The sequence below is a fragment of the Medicago truncatula genome, chromosome 3 (assembly GCF_003473485.1).
Source record: "Medicago truncatula cultivar Jemalong A17 chromosome 3, MtrunA17r5.0-ANR, whole genome shotgun sequence".
Lineage (NCBI taxonomy): Eukaryota > Viridiplantae > Streptophyta > Magnoliopsida > Fabales > Fabaceae > Medicago > Medicago truncatula.
In genome coordinates, this window is record NC_053044.1 from 31,509,655 (window position 1) to 31,521,798 (window position 12,144).

At 33.1% G+C, this 12,144-nt stretch overlaps 1 protein-coding gene and 1 long non-coding RNA gene across 3 annotated transcripts; one reads left to right on the forward strand and one right to left on the reverse strand.

The window, feature by feature from the left end:
* Nucleotides 1–1,611: 1,611 nt before the first annotated feature.
* On the forward strand, nt 1,612–7,221 carry LOC11440170 (uncharacterized). Of its 2 annotated transcripts, none has more exons than XM_024779628.2 (9): nt 1,612–3,029; nt 3,310–3,383; nt 3,625–3,693; nt 5,007–5,075; nt 5,684–5,840; nt 5,927–5,955; nt 6,270–6,335; nt 6,433–6,582; nt 6,659–7,221. In XM_024779628.2, the coding sequence occupies exons 1-8, from the start codon at nt 2,417–2,419 to the stop codon at nt 6,508–6,510; spliced, it is 1,155 nt and encodes a 384-aa protein (XP_024635396.1). In that variant the 5' UTR covers nt 1,612–2,416; the 3' UTR covers nt 6,511–6,582; nt 6,659–7,221. The 2 variants fall into 2 exon arrangements, with proteins under 2 accessions (XP_024635396.1, XP_039687281.1); XM_039831347.1 differs by having other exon boundaries at nt 1,613–3,029; nt 5,591–5,840.
* Nucleotides 7,188–9,187, reverse strand: LOC11446534 (uncharacterized). The gene is made up of 2 exons (XR_003010461.2): nt 8,615–9,187; nt 7,188–7,434 (listed from the first exon to the last, which is right to left on the reverse strand). It is a non-coding gene; the product is annotated as an uncharacterized lncRNA (long non-coding RNA).
* Nucleotides 9,188–12,144: the final 2,957 nt, after the last annotated feature.

Sequence of the window (12,144 nt, forward strand, 5' to 3'; positions counted from 1 at the left end):
GCAAATTATCTCTAACAAATTGTTTGTAACCTGGTTAGTCCCCCAACACTTCAGCATGCGCCTAGGACGAGGGCCCCAGTTTTCAACATCCATAGACAACAAAATGGGACAATGATCAGAAAGGCCGCGATTTAAAGCACGTTGCACCATATTGGGCCAAATAGCGCACCAGTCTTCAGATAGAAGAAAACGGTCTAGATGGCTCATAGAAACATCATCCTCTCTAAACCAAGTAAAATTTTTGCCATAAAGAGGAAGATCAAAAAGGATGTTACTATCAATGAACTTAATGAAATGAGAATAATCTTCAATAAAAGAACCAACCACTCTGCTCTTGCGTTCAGTGGGAGAACGAATAGCGTTAAAGTTACCACAAACACACCAAGTCTCTCTAAAATTGCCAATAATCGTTCCAAGGTAGCATCCACTGGCAATTTGTATAGGCCATCTCTTTGCTCAGTCAAACCGATCATCCTCTTGGACATTGAGTCCTGAATCAAACATTGATAACCAAAAAGGAAGACAATGCAATTAGAATGATGGCATAATTTGAAAACATAAATAAGATTCAAAGAAAAATTGGTCGAAACATCGACTCCTTTGTAGTCACTAATCCTGCTTTGAATCAAGCTTCTGAATATTATATACATCATAGTGAAGGCCCAAATTATGTGATTGTTTCTCCGAAACTTGATAGATCTAGCTACTTGTCATGGACTCGAGCCATGCACAGAGCCTTAGGTGTGAAGAACAAGTTTCAATTCGTTGATGGATCTATTCTTATCCCTGCACTTCAAGATCCTAACCATCATGTGTGGGAAAATTGCAACAATCTTATATATTCATAGATCGCGAATTATGTTAGTTCTCAGATTGCACAATCTATCATATTTATTTAGAATGTTGTTGATGTTTGGAAAGAATTGAAGAGACAATTTTCCAAGTCTGATCACATTCGTATTGCTAAGCTTCGTTCCAGCATCAATTCTTTGAAAACAAGGTTCACTATATGTTACTGATTACTTCACTAAATTGAAGATTCTTTGAGACGAATTGGAGAGTTATCATCCTCTTCCTACATGTACGTGTCATTATCAGTGCCAATGTTTAGCCATGAGTAATGGTAAGGACTTTTGGTTAGAGGATCCAGTACTGCCACAATTTCTCACAGGCCTTAATGATCAATTTTCAATTGTTCAGACACAAGTGTTGTTAATGGAACCTTTACCATGCCTTAATCGTGTTTACTCCTTAGTCATACAAGAAGAGAGTAAAGATGTGTTTGAAAGTGTAATCTTGATGAATCCAACTCTTGATAATTCTGCTGATTCAAAGAAGTTCCCTGGTAAAGGAAAATCTTCATTTTCTTCTGGCTATAAGAGCAAGCTCTGCACTTTTTGTGGACGCCATGGCCACACTGTTGATACTTGTTATAAGAAGCATGGATTCCCACCAAATTTTGGTCAAAATTCTTCTGTCAATAATGTAGAATCATTGCTTGATAATGTGCATGTGGCTGAAAACGTTGAATAATGACAAATAACAATATTAATTTAATTAAATAATGTACTACTTTCTTTTGGTTGCATTATAATGAATAATAATTTAATCCAAATAAAAAGTGAAATAATTTTAATATATGGGAAGTTTTTTATAATGTAATATTTTTACGTTATAATATAACAATATTAGTTTAACTAAATAACACTTGTAGGTCATCGTGAGCTTAGCTCAAATGGTTGGAACAATGCATAAAATACGTAAAGTCTGGGGTTTGATTCCCGGCCACCACCTAAAAAATAACGGTCTTAGGTTTGCTTCAAAGTTTTTCTTTTTCCACCAAAAGGTCAAACACATATTTTTCACGAGATACAAATTCCTTTCTTTGAGTGAGTTACCTCAATTTTAAGAAATGGAGTACTTCTTTCATGGTCCTTCATTTCAAACTCTAATGATAACTTATTTTTGAGTCGTAGTCTCTCAGATAAGTTATTTTATGTAGCTATAATATCATCAACATAAACAAAAAGTTCAATTAGTTTTTCTAGATTCATTACAAATATAAAGTGCGCTCAAGTTAAGAATAGAAGATTTTCTTTTTGCTAATTCCTAAGCTTCATTACAATTATGTTTCTCGTGATATCGGTTGAGCATATCAACGGGTCATTATAAATTGGACATGGCGTGTCTAAGTCTGGAGAAATTGTGAGTTTGAATCAACACTCTAGTATATATCTCAAATAACTTCACAGCTTTTTATTATCTCTATTGTACTTACAGGACATTGTTATTCTCATTTCACATTCATTTATTGCAGGAATTGAGTGGGATTGTGGATCATTTTCTCGCTCTGAAGAGACTCGTGGTAAAGAATAACTCCAAAGTAATTTGTCTGAATGAATTAAATGAACATCAAATGAACTTAGCTTTGAAAGTCATTGATTTGGATGTTCTGCCTATGATGACATGCCTTTTTGTGGGTCCCAACAGTTCGTTTTCCCTTCAAAACCTTACAGAATTACAAATCAAGCAATGTGAAAAATTGAAAATTGTATTCTCCACTTCTATAATAAGGTATCTACCACAGTTGCTTACTTTGAGAATTGAAGAATGCAACGAGTTGAAGCATATTTTTGAAGATGATTTGGAGAATACAGCAAAGACATGCTTCCCAAAGTTAAATACAATTTTTGTAGTAAAGTGTAACAAGTTGAAATATGTGTTTCCAATCTCCATATTTAGAGAGCTTCCCCATTTAGTGGCTCTAGTGATAAGAGAAGCAGATGAGCTAGAGGAAATATTTGTAAGTGAAAGTGATGATCACAAAGTGGAGATTCCAAATCTAAAACTTGTAGTATTTGAAAATCTACCAAGCCTCAGTCATGACCAGGGAATTCAATTTCAAGCTGTAAAACATCGTTTCATACTGAATTGTCAAAAACTATCTCTGACTTCAGCATCAACACTAGACTTCGAATATGATATTTCTGATTTATTTATTGGCAAGTTTGGCTATGCCTATGGCTATGGTACACACTCTATCCAATATTCTTAAAAACTATTAATGTTGGCTGTAAATTATTACATACCATTTGTTTAAAGGATATATAAACAATTGAATCTTCTAAAGTAGCGGTAAGAGGTATGCATGCATAAGTATTTCTAAGATGTAGTGACCTATATAATAACAAAGATAGAGAACGATTCTATTAGGCAGATAGATAAACAATATGCTTGAGTGGAAGTTTATATTTTATTAGGCTTGAGTTACTATATAATCATGTTAATCTCTATAATATTTTGATGTAGGTTGGGAATTGGTTCAGTATTGGAGAATTCTGTATCGACAATTGAAATGGAAGCATAGGAGTCCGGATCCACAGGTAAATATTTTGAGATTGCGATTGAAGTCCAGAAATCCTGTGCTTACCACATATCAATCCAACCACCATGAAAAAAAAGGAAACATACACCATAGATAGAGAATGAACTTATTGAAAATGTTCCATATTTAAAAATACCAACAAACTCAGAAGTAATTTGCAGGCCATGGAAAATTCCATTAGTTATTTAATGGATGTAATTAATAGCGGAAGATCGTTAAAGCTTTTGTTCTTATTACAGATCCATGAACTATTGATGAAGCAACTTCATCAATTTGGAGAAATTGATACTGCCGTCAAACCTTCTCAGGTAAATCATGTATTATTGTACCACTGCATCGTGCATATAAAGATAAAAATGAAATACTTAAAGAAATATATTTTATTTCAAGTGCAACATTCTAACTTACATTTTTAAGCCTAGCGGCTAGAGAATTCACCTTAAGGATAAATAAGTGGGGTGTCTGGGGTTCGAACTCTGACCCCTGCATAAATTATGCAATATCCCTTACCAAGTGAGCTCACGGGAATTAACTTACATTTTTATGATATGCAATTAGTTGGAGGGTTCTACTACATCTGAAAAAAATGTAGCAGAAACGTTATCAGCCATTTCAATAACAAAGAATGAGTCACCTATACAAAAGGCATTTCCCCTGATTTGCTTGTATTTTTTTTAACACTTTGTCAATGCAGGAATTGAATTATACTACAATCTTAAACATCTTTTTAATTTGGGTTAATTAAGTTTTTGGTCCTTATAAATATCTGCAGTTTTGTTTTTGATCCCTATATAAATAAATCACACTTTTTAGTCCCTACAAAACTTTCCGTTAGTGTTTTTAGTCTCTGTTAAATTAAAATTTGTTTAATTATACTTAAAATTTTAAATTTTTTAATGATTTTTTACATACTTGTTTAAAACATTATAAAAGGTTCCGCCACAATAAATTAGCTCAAAATTTTATTTTTAGGTCCAAATTTTCGTTAGTTTTATCTTGAATTTTTGGCGTTTTAAAAAAATTATATTTAATTCATTACATGTTAAAAAATTCTAATTTTTAATAAAAGAGATTATTATAATGTTCTTAACATGTCTGTTAAAAATCATTTAAAAATATAAAAGCTTAAGTATAATTAAACAAATTTCAATTTAATAGGGACCAACACATACTTTTAGTCCTTGTAAATTAAAATTTGCTTAATTGTGCTTAAACTTTTAAATTTGTAACATATTTTTCACATACTTACTTAGAATATTATACAAAGTTCCTCCGCAAAAAAGTAACTTAAAATTTTATTATTAGGTCCAAATTTTCATTAATATAATCTTGAAAATTTGGCTTTAAGAAAAACTCATATTTAATTCATTACATGTTAAAAAACTAAAAAAAAATTACAAAAGAGTGTCTTACGATGTTATGAACATGTATGTAAAAAATCTTTCAAAAATTTAGAAGTTTAAGCATAATTAAACAAATTTTAATTTAACAGGGACTAAAAACACTAACAAAAAATTTTGTAGGGACTAAAAAGTATGATTTATTTTTATAAGGACTAAAAACAAAACTGCAGATATTTATAAGGACCAAAAACTTAATTAACCCTTTTAATTTTAAGCAGGTTAGCGAAATAAGTGTTCAAGAAGGAACTACAACATCTAATGCCAAGAGAAGAACGACATCCTTACAGGTGAGTTTATTTTATTTAACAATGCCTTCATATTAACTTGGTCTTTTTATTATGATTCAATGGCCATGGAATTGGATTTGTAAGAATCAAGCCTTAAACTAATTTCGATATATCGAGAAGAAAAAATCGAAATCTACAGCTTTTGAATTTTGAAAAAGTTGGATTTATGGGTGATGATTTGTCCATTCTGTTCACTATTTTCTCCTTCCGAATCTTTCGTCCTTTTCGATTTGGCTACAGATATTAAAAAAGTACAAAGTTTGACAGGTTTAGTCCATTTTAATACTTCATTCAATGCATGCTTTTGGTTTTTTGTAACTGTACAAAAGAAGAAGAAAAAACATCATTCATTTTATATTGGTTTCCTAAAAGAACCAATGTTTTGGGAGAAAAATAAAAAGCTAAAGGACCAAAGATCAATAACGGATGGAGTAATATGTATTGAGGCAAATCCAGAAAAAATATTAAGACTTCGTGATGATATCATTTGTGTGTTTGAACTTGAATTTTTGTAGGAATATGGTGACGGCGAAATGGCCATATCTTTTCCTCCAATTTCCATAACAAGGCCTCTTACCACTCAAGAAGTTCATGTTAATAACTTGCAGGAAACTAGTAACACTATTGATGATGCTGTTATAAAAGTAACCTCAATTGTTGAGGAACAATTTTCTAAGGATGTTGAATTTAGAGTTCCAGAATCTAAGCTCTCTCCTATCATCCCTTCCCCTCAAGCATTTCAATCTCCTCCAATGCTATCCGGAGGTATAGATTTTTTTCCTTCATTTTATTTTTAAAAACTTTATTTGGTGTACTCAGAGAGGACTAATGATTCTTTTTTATACTTTCAGGGGACCCTTCTCAAATCGATGAAGAATTAGTAAGTTCATCATCAGGCCCATTATTTCATTAATAACTGCCATTCGATTGGTTTCCTTTGAAACAAGATTTAAACTAATTTTTATATAAACATTTAAACAAGATTGCTTCTGAATCTTATATCCAAAGTTAACAGGAATTGTTGCTCAATATTTGTAGATGCTTGACACTGAAATTCTTGTTTTCTATTTTTAATTTTATCTGTAGTGGAATCAGACTCTTGCAAACTATAATATATGGTGTTAATTGTTAAATATAGTGAGGTTGATCCATTATAAGATATGATATATCATTTAGTGATTTAAATCTGTGTAGGAAGATCTTGATGACCAAATGGACATGAGTTATTTTTCATTGCTACTACAGAGACCAATGATAAAGGTGAAAATGCTTTGAATCTATTTTTATATTCTTATGTTACTTCGATATTCATCGCCCTTTTGATTTTGAACTTTATCCTCTCTCACAATTTGTTTAGTTTCTCGGAATGATGATGCTTTCAAGAAAGTATGCTCAAATATTGAGGAACAATTTCCTAAGGTTGATGATATCATAGTTTTCAAATCTAAGCCCTCTCCTTCGATCACGACTTCTGTTGCATCTCAATTTCCTCCGGTGCCTTCTAAAGGTATTTATTGCTTGCATTTTATTTTTAATTAACTTTGTTGTGCTCAAATAGGCTTAGTTTTTCTTTCCTATTTCAGGGGTTCCTTCTCAAAAAGTAGAAGATTTCAGTTCTTCTTTGCTTGTCAAGAGGGAGCTTGAGCAACTACTCTCCAAGAAGCATTTGGATTATGAGAACGTGTCTTTGTTGACTGATTTCTTTGTTAAACATCCTTCTGTTCGTTTGAAGGACACTTCATTGAGTAACAGATACAAGGGTTATGCCTACAATTGCCTAGCTGAGCTATTGAAATTCCTCCAAACTCATAGTGTGTTGGATGTGTTAGGTTCAAGCCACTCTGAATTTGTTGAGTTATTACAAGATGTGCGCAAATTTGGTTTTGATAAGGAATGGTTGGATGATATTGAAAAACGCGTTTTGTTGCCTGGTTTACAAGTCTCTCAAGATGCATTGCAAAAATTGTTGGACTCAAAACACATTTTGACTCAACATGTGGAGGATCTTAAGCATCAATTGTGTCACGACCCAAAAATTCACATTTGTGACCGGCGCACGAACTAGAACATCCTAGTCCGGCAAGCCTAATAACAACAGTTGACAAACTATAATTTAGATAAATTTCAAATTTACTTTCACTTAAAATGATATCCAATGAAATTTCGACAGAGTATCCTTTGTATTTTGGATACTATCCAAGATATAAATCCTGTCCAATTCAAAACAATTCATTTCTAGACTACCAATAGCTGCAGATACATCGACCATTCATTTCATACATATAGGAGACCTACCAAAAGAATGACATTGATATATCTTTAACTCTGCTACAAGCTTTCTACGCACTTGACTTTGAATCTGAAAAAAATGTAAGAAGGGGTAAGTCACAAAGACTTAGTGAGGAGACAACAACCACCACCAACTAGAAGGGAAACACACAAGGGCACGAATATTTATTTTTCTCAAATCTAATTTTTAATTTACAAGGCTAGTAACCGTATAAAAATATAATAAACTCACAATCAGTACCATGAAAATTCATAAAACTTTGTAAATCTATCAAACCAAATAAGACTATCAAAATTTCAATGTCGTCAAGAAGTGAAATCAAATCCACAACTTTAAAGAAAATATAGAAATCGATTATAATGAAAAGGAATCGAGATAATCAAATCCAAATAGAATATAAAAATCGGACTTAATGAAATGGAATCAAAATAATCACTTCAAAGAAAATATAAAACTATATTCGATTTCATAATACCAAAATAATCAACTTTAAATAAAGTATAGAAATCCAACTTTAATGAAAATAATCAAATGGGTGAATCGAGCACTAGCTCCATCTCGTTGATAGCCCTCTCCTCCTAATGGTGGCCTTTCCATGGGGCGGCTCCATCTAACGGATAGCTCTTTTCTCTCGACTCAAAACAAAGTGTAAAACAATTTCAATTAGAGAGTTTACCTCTCATTGATAGCCCTCTCCTCCTAATGGCGGCCTTTCCATAGGGGCGGCTCCATCTAATGGGGTAACTCTACCTAATTGAAATCAGATACTAGGTGCTCCTAGGTCGTCGTCATTATAACCGTAATTTTTAAAACACCATTCTTAAAACACATGTCTAAAACCATATTTCAGAACATAATGAAACTTATGTCAATATAGGTTCATCAAAACTCAATCGAAAAATCTACTACTTATCATCATAAGTAAATCCAAATTCAAATCCAAATCCAACTGGAGTGTATAATAGTACCAAAATAATTTTCAAACCAAAACCGTATTTCTCCATAGCTCAAAACTCATATCATAGTAGATGTAACCAAATCTCGATTGCAAAACATTTGCTCAATAAATCATAAACAAGTTCAAAACAGAGACCATAATAATATTCATGACCTTACATCAATTTCAACGATAAGAAAAATGTTCAAAGGGTGTGCTTCCCGTTTTGAGAAATACTTTAAATTATAAAATCACCAAAATATCAATAATAGCGATAATTAAAATAAGTGATAATGATCGTCATCAACTCACCGATACGACGAATCAACTAAACTTGTTCTCCAACCATCCTAGGAGAAACATTGAAAGCAGCTGCCCACATACCCATTTCAAGAAAAGCCGAAGCACAACAAAACAGATTCAAGCTTCTTCTTCATTATTATTATTATTTTTTTTCTTTCCATTGCAGCAACATGGTTTTGGATTCTTGAGGAGCAAAACCGTGGCACAGGATTGCAATTTCCTTGGTCCCATAATATTGTAATATACCCACTAATTGTTTTCACCATAGTACTTGTTGGGTAGTATGACTCTATGTTTCTCAAAACTTCAAAGAATCTAAATGTTTCAAAGAATGGGTGACTCTCTTCTTTCTCTAGAGCACCTAACCAAATCCCAAAATTTTACCCAAGTATATTTGTAGAATTAGGGAAAAGTTTTCTTAGATATGAAATTCTTCTCATGAGTGTTTGAATTTTGGAAGGAATTTGGTGATTGAAAGAGAGAAGAAGAAGAAGGATCGGTCATGGGTGAAGGATGGCAAATGGAAGTAGAAGGTGGAAGAGAGAACTGGAAAGTTCTTGTGAAAATATGGTGGGGTTAGGTGGTTCATCTATTTTATATATATCTTCTATACTTCCTATCCTTTTTTTTTAAATAAAAAAAAAAATATTAATAATAATAATAAAGAAATATATAAAAAATCTGAAACGGTGCGTTTCAAATTGGCTTCCTCTGAAGCTGTTTTGCAGAACATCACTCAACAGGAGGCACAAATTTTACAAACTCGGGCTGCTTTATGTGATCCTATTGGCTACTAAACTATTTTTTTCCATGCATTCGTTCAAGATGTTCCCTACTTCTCTTTATCCTTGAATATTATTTATTGCTTGGGTTGTTTTTCTGTTTTTCATTTCAAATGAATTAAACAAATCTTATTGATTGTTGTATCATTGTATTATTGATATCTTCCTTATTTCGAATAAGAAAACACGTTGAAAGCATTTTGCTATGCTATACATCACTCATCAATCAATATGCATCAAATGCATCCTAAGATTTGGATAAATATTGGAAAATATCAAATAGAATTTCATATTCAGAAGATTATCCAAACTAGTATATGCGACAAACAAAATGTGACTAAGAGAAAAGTTGGGATCCTTTCAACAAAAAAAAAACTGGGATACAGTTTCAATATGCACAGATGATGAACGAATTTAGTTTTGTAGATTCAATAGCATGGTTGTTATAAGTTACAGACGGCACCTGCAGTTGCAGCTGCAATATAAAGGTTTTTAAAGTCCCCCTAATTATATTACAACCACAATGTAGACGTATTAGTGGTATTTTTCAGAATTTTATCGCAAGAAGAAAGTTCTAAACGTAACATGGTAATATGTTAATGTTTAGTGTAGCCTCTAAAGGTCAGATAGACTGTTCAGATTTTTCATCTCAGAACTTTTGAAAGGGCTAAGAATAAAGTTGTGTTGTAAGTGATTAGGTTCGAGCCATTCTTGTACAAGGGGAAATGAAAAACAGTGTATAAACAATGTCTGGTAATTATATTCCATCATTGCTACTTTGTTATGCTTTCCATTGTGGGAACCTTTGTACTTCAATATTGTTCATTTCTTCGGTGTAACGTTTCGTCGTTTCTCATCCGAAGTGAACTAAAGAGTCTCATTATGTTTGTGTATTTAAAACTATTAGTGATTGTTGTATGTTACATTGATGAAGTTATTTTACTGAATCTTTCATACAATATTGATTGTGTTTGGGTGTATTTAAATAATGCACCCAAACACCACATCACACCTGTCACTGCTCATGTTAAGATTGCAAATTATCTCTAACAAATTGTTTGTAACCTGGTTAGTCCCCCCAACACTTCAGCATGCGCCTAGGACGAGGGCCCCAGTTTTCAACATCCATAGACAACAAAATGGGACAATGATCAGAAAGGCCGCGATTTAAAGCACGTTGCACCATATTGGGCCAAATAGCGCACCAGTCTTCAGATAGAAGAAAACGGTCTAGATGGCTCATAGAAACATCATCCTCTCTAAACCAAGTAAAATTTTTGCCATAAAGAGGAAGATCAAAAAGGATGTTACTATCAATGAACTTAATGAAATGAGAATAATCTTCAATAAAAGAACCAACCACTCTGCTCTTGCGTTCAGTGGGAGAACGAATAGCGTTAAAGTTACCACAAACACACCAAGTCTCTCTAAAATTGCCAATAATCGTTCCAAGGTAGCATCCACTGGCAATTTGTATAGGCCATCTCTTTGCTCAGTCAAACCGATCATCCTCTTGGACATTGAGTCCTGAATCAAACATTGATAACCAAAAAGGAAGACAATGCAATTAGAATGATGGCATAATTTGAAAACATAAATAAGATTCAAAGAAAAATTGGTCGAAACATCGACTCCTTTGTAGTCACTAATCCTGCTTTGAATCAAGCTTCTGAATATTATATACATCATAGTGAAGGCCCAAATTATGTGATTGTTTCTCCGAAACTTGATAGATCTAGCTACTTGTCATGGACTCGAGCCATGCACAGAGCCTTAGGTGTGAAGAACAAGTTTCAATTCGTTGATGGATCTATTCTTATCCCTGCACTTCAAGATCCTAACCATCATGTGTGGGAAAATTGCAACAATCTTATATATTCATAGATCGCGAATTATGTTAGTTCTCAGATTGCACAATCTATCATATTTATTTAGAATGTTGTTGATGTTTGGAAAGAATTGAAGAGACAATTTTCCAAGTCTGATCACATTCGTATTGCTAAGCTTCGTTCCAGCATCAATTCTTTGAAAACAAGGTTCACTATATGTTACTGATTACTTCACTAAATTGAAGATTCTTTGAGACGAATTGGAGAGTTATCATCCTCTTCCTACATGTACGTGTCATTATCAGTGCCAATGTTTAGCCATGAGTAATGGTAAGGACTTTTGGTTAGAGGATCCAGTACTGCCACAATTTCTCACAGGCCTTAATGATCAATTTTCAATTGTTCAGACACAAGTGTTGTTAATGGAACCTTTACCATGCCTTAATCGTGTTTACTCCTTAGTCATACAAGAAGAGAGTAAAGATGTGTTTGAAAGTGTAATCTTGATGAATCCAACTCTTGATAATTCTGCTGATTCAAAGAAGTTCCCTGGTAAAGGAAAATCTTCATTTTCTTCTGGCTATAAGAGCAAGCTCTGCACTTTTTGTGGACGCCATGGCCACACTGTTGATACTTGTTATAAGAAGCATGGATTCCCACCAAATTTTGGTCAAAATTCTTCTGTCAATAATGTAGAATCATTGCTTGATAATGTGCATGTGGCTGAAAACGTTGAAGAGCCATCAAAAGTTCAATCATCTTCGGGACCAATGTTTACTCAAGAGCAGTTTGACCGTCTCTTAGCTTTGATTCCTCCCCATTCTGAAAAGAAGCATCTAGCTAATCAAATTACCTCCCATGCTTCCACGGTCATTCACCATTTGATCCTTCTTCTTCAGGTAACTTGTCCTCTTCTTTAATCTCTAGT

Excerpts from the sequence above, each read along its gene's own strand:
- LOC11440170 (XM_039831347.1), top strand. The coding sequence starts at position 2,417 with ATGAACTTAGCTTTGAAAGTCATTGATTTGGATGTTCTGCCTATGATG. Across the intron at positions 3,030-3,309 it reads TGGCTATGCCTATGGCTATG|GTTGGGAATTGGTTCAGTAT; the intron begins GTACACACTCTA and ends ATTTTGATGTAG. Across the intron at positions 3,384-3,624 it reads ATAGGAGTCCGGATCCACAG|ATCCATGAACTATTGATGAA; the intron begins GTAAATATTTTG and ends TTCTTATTACAG.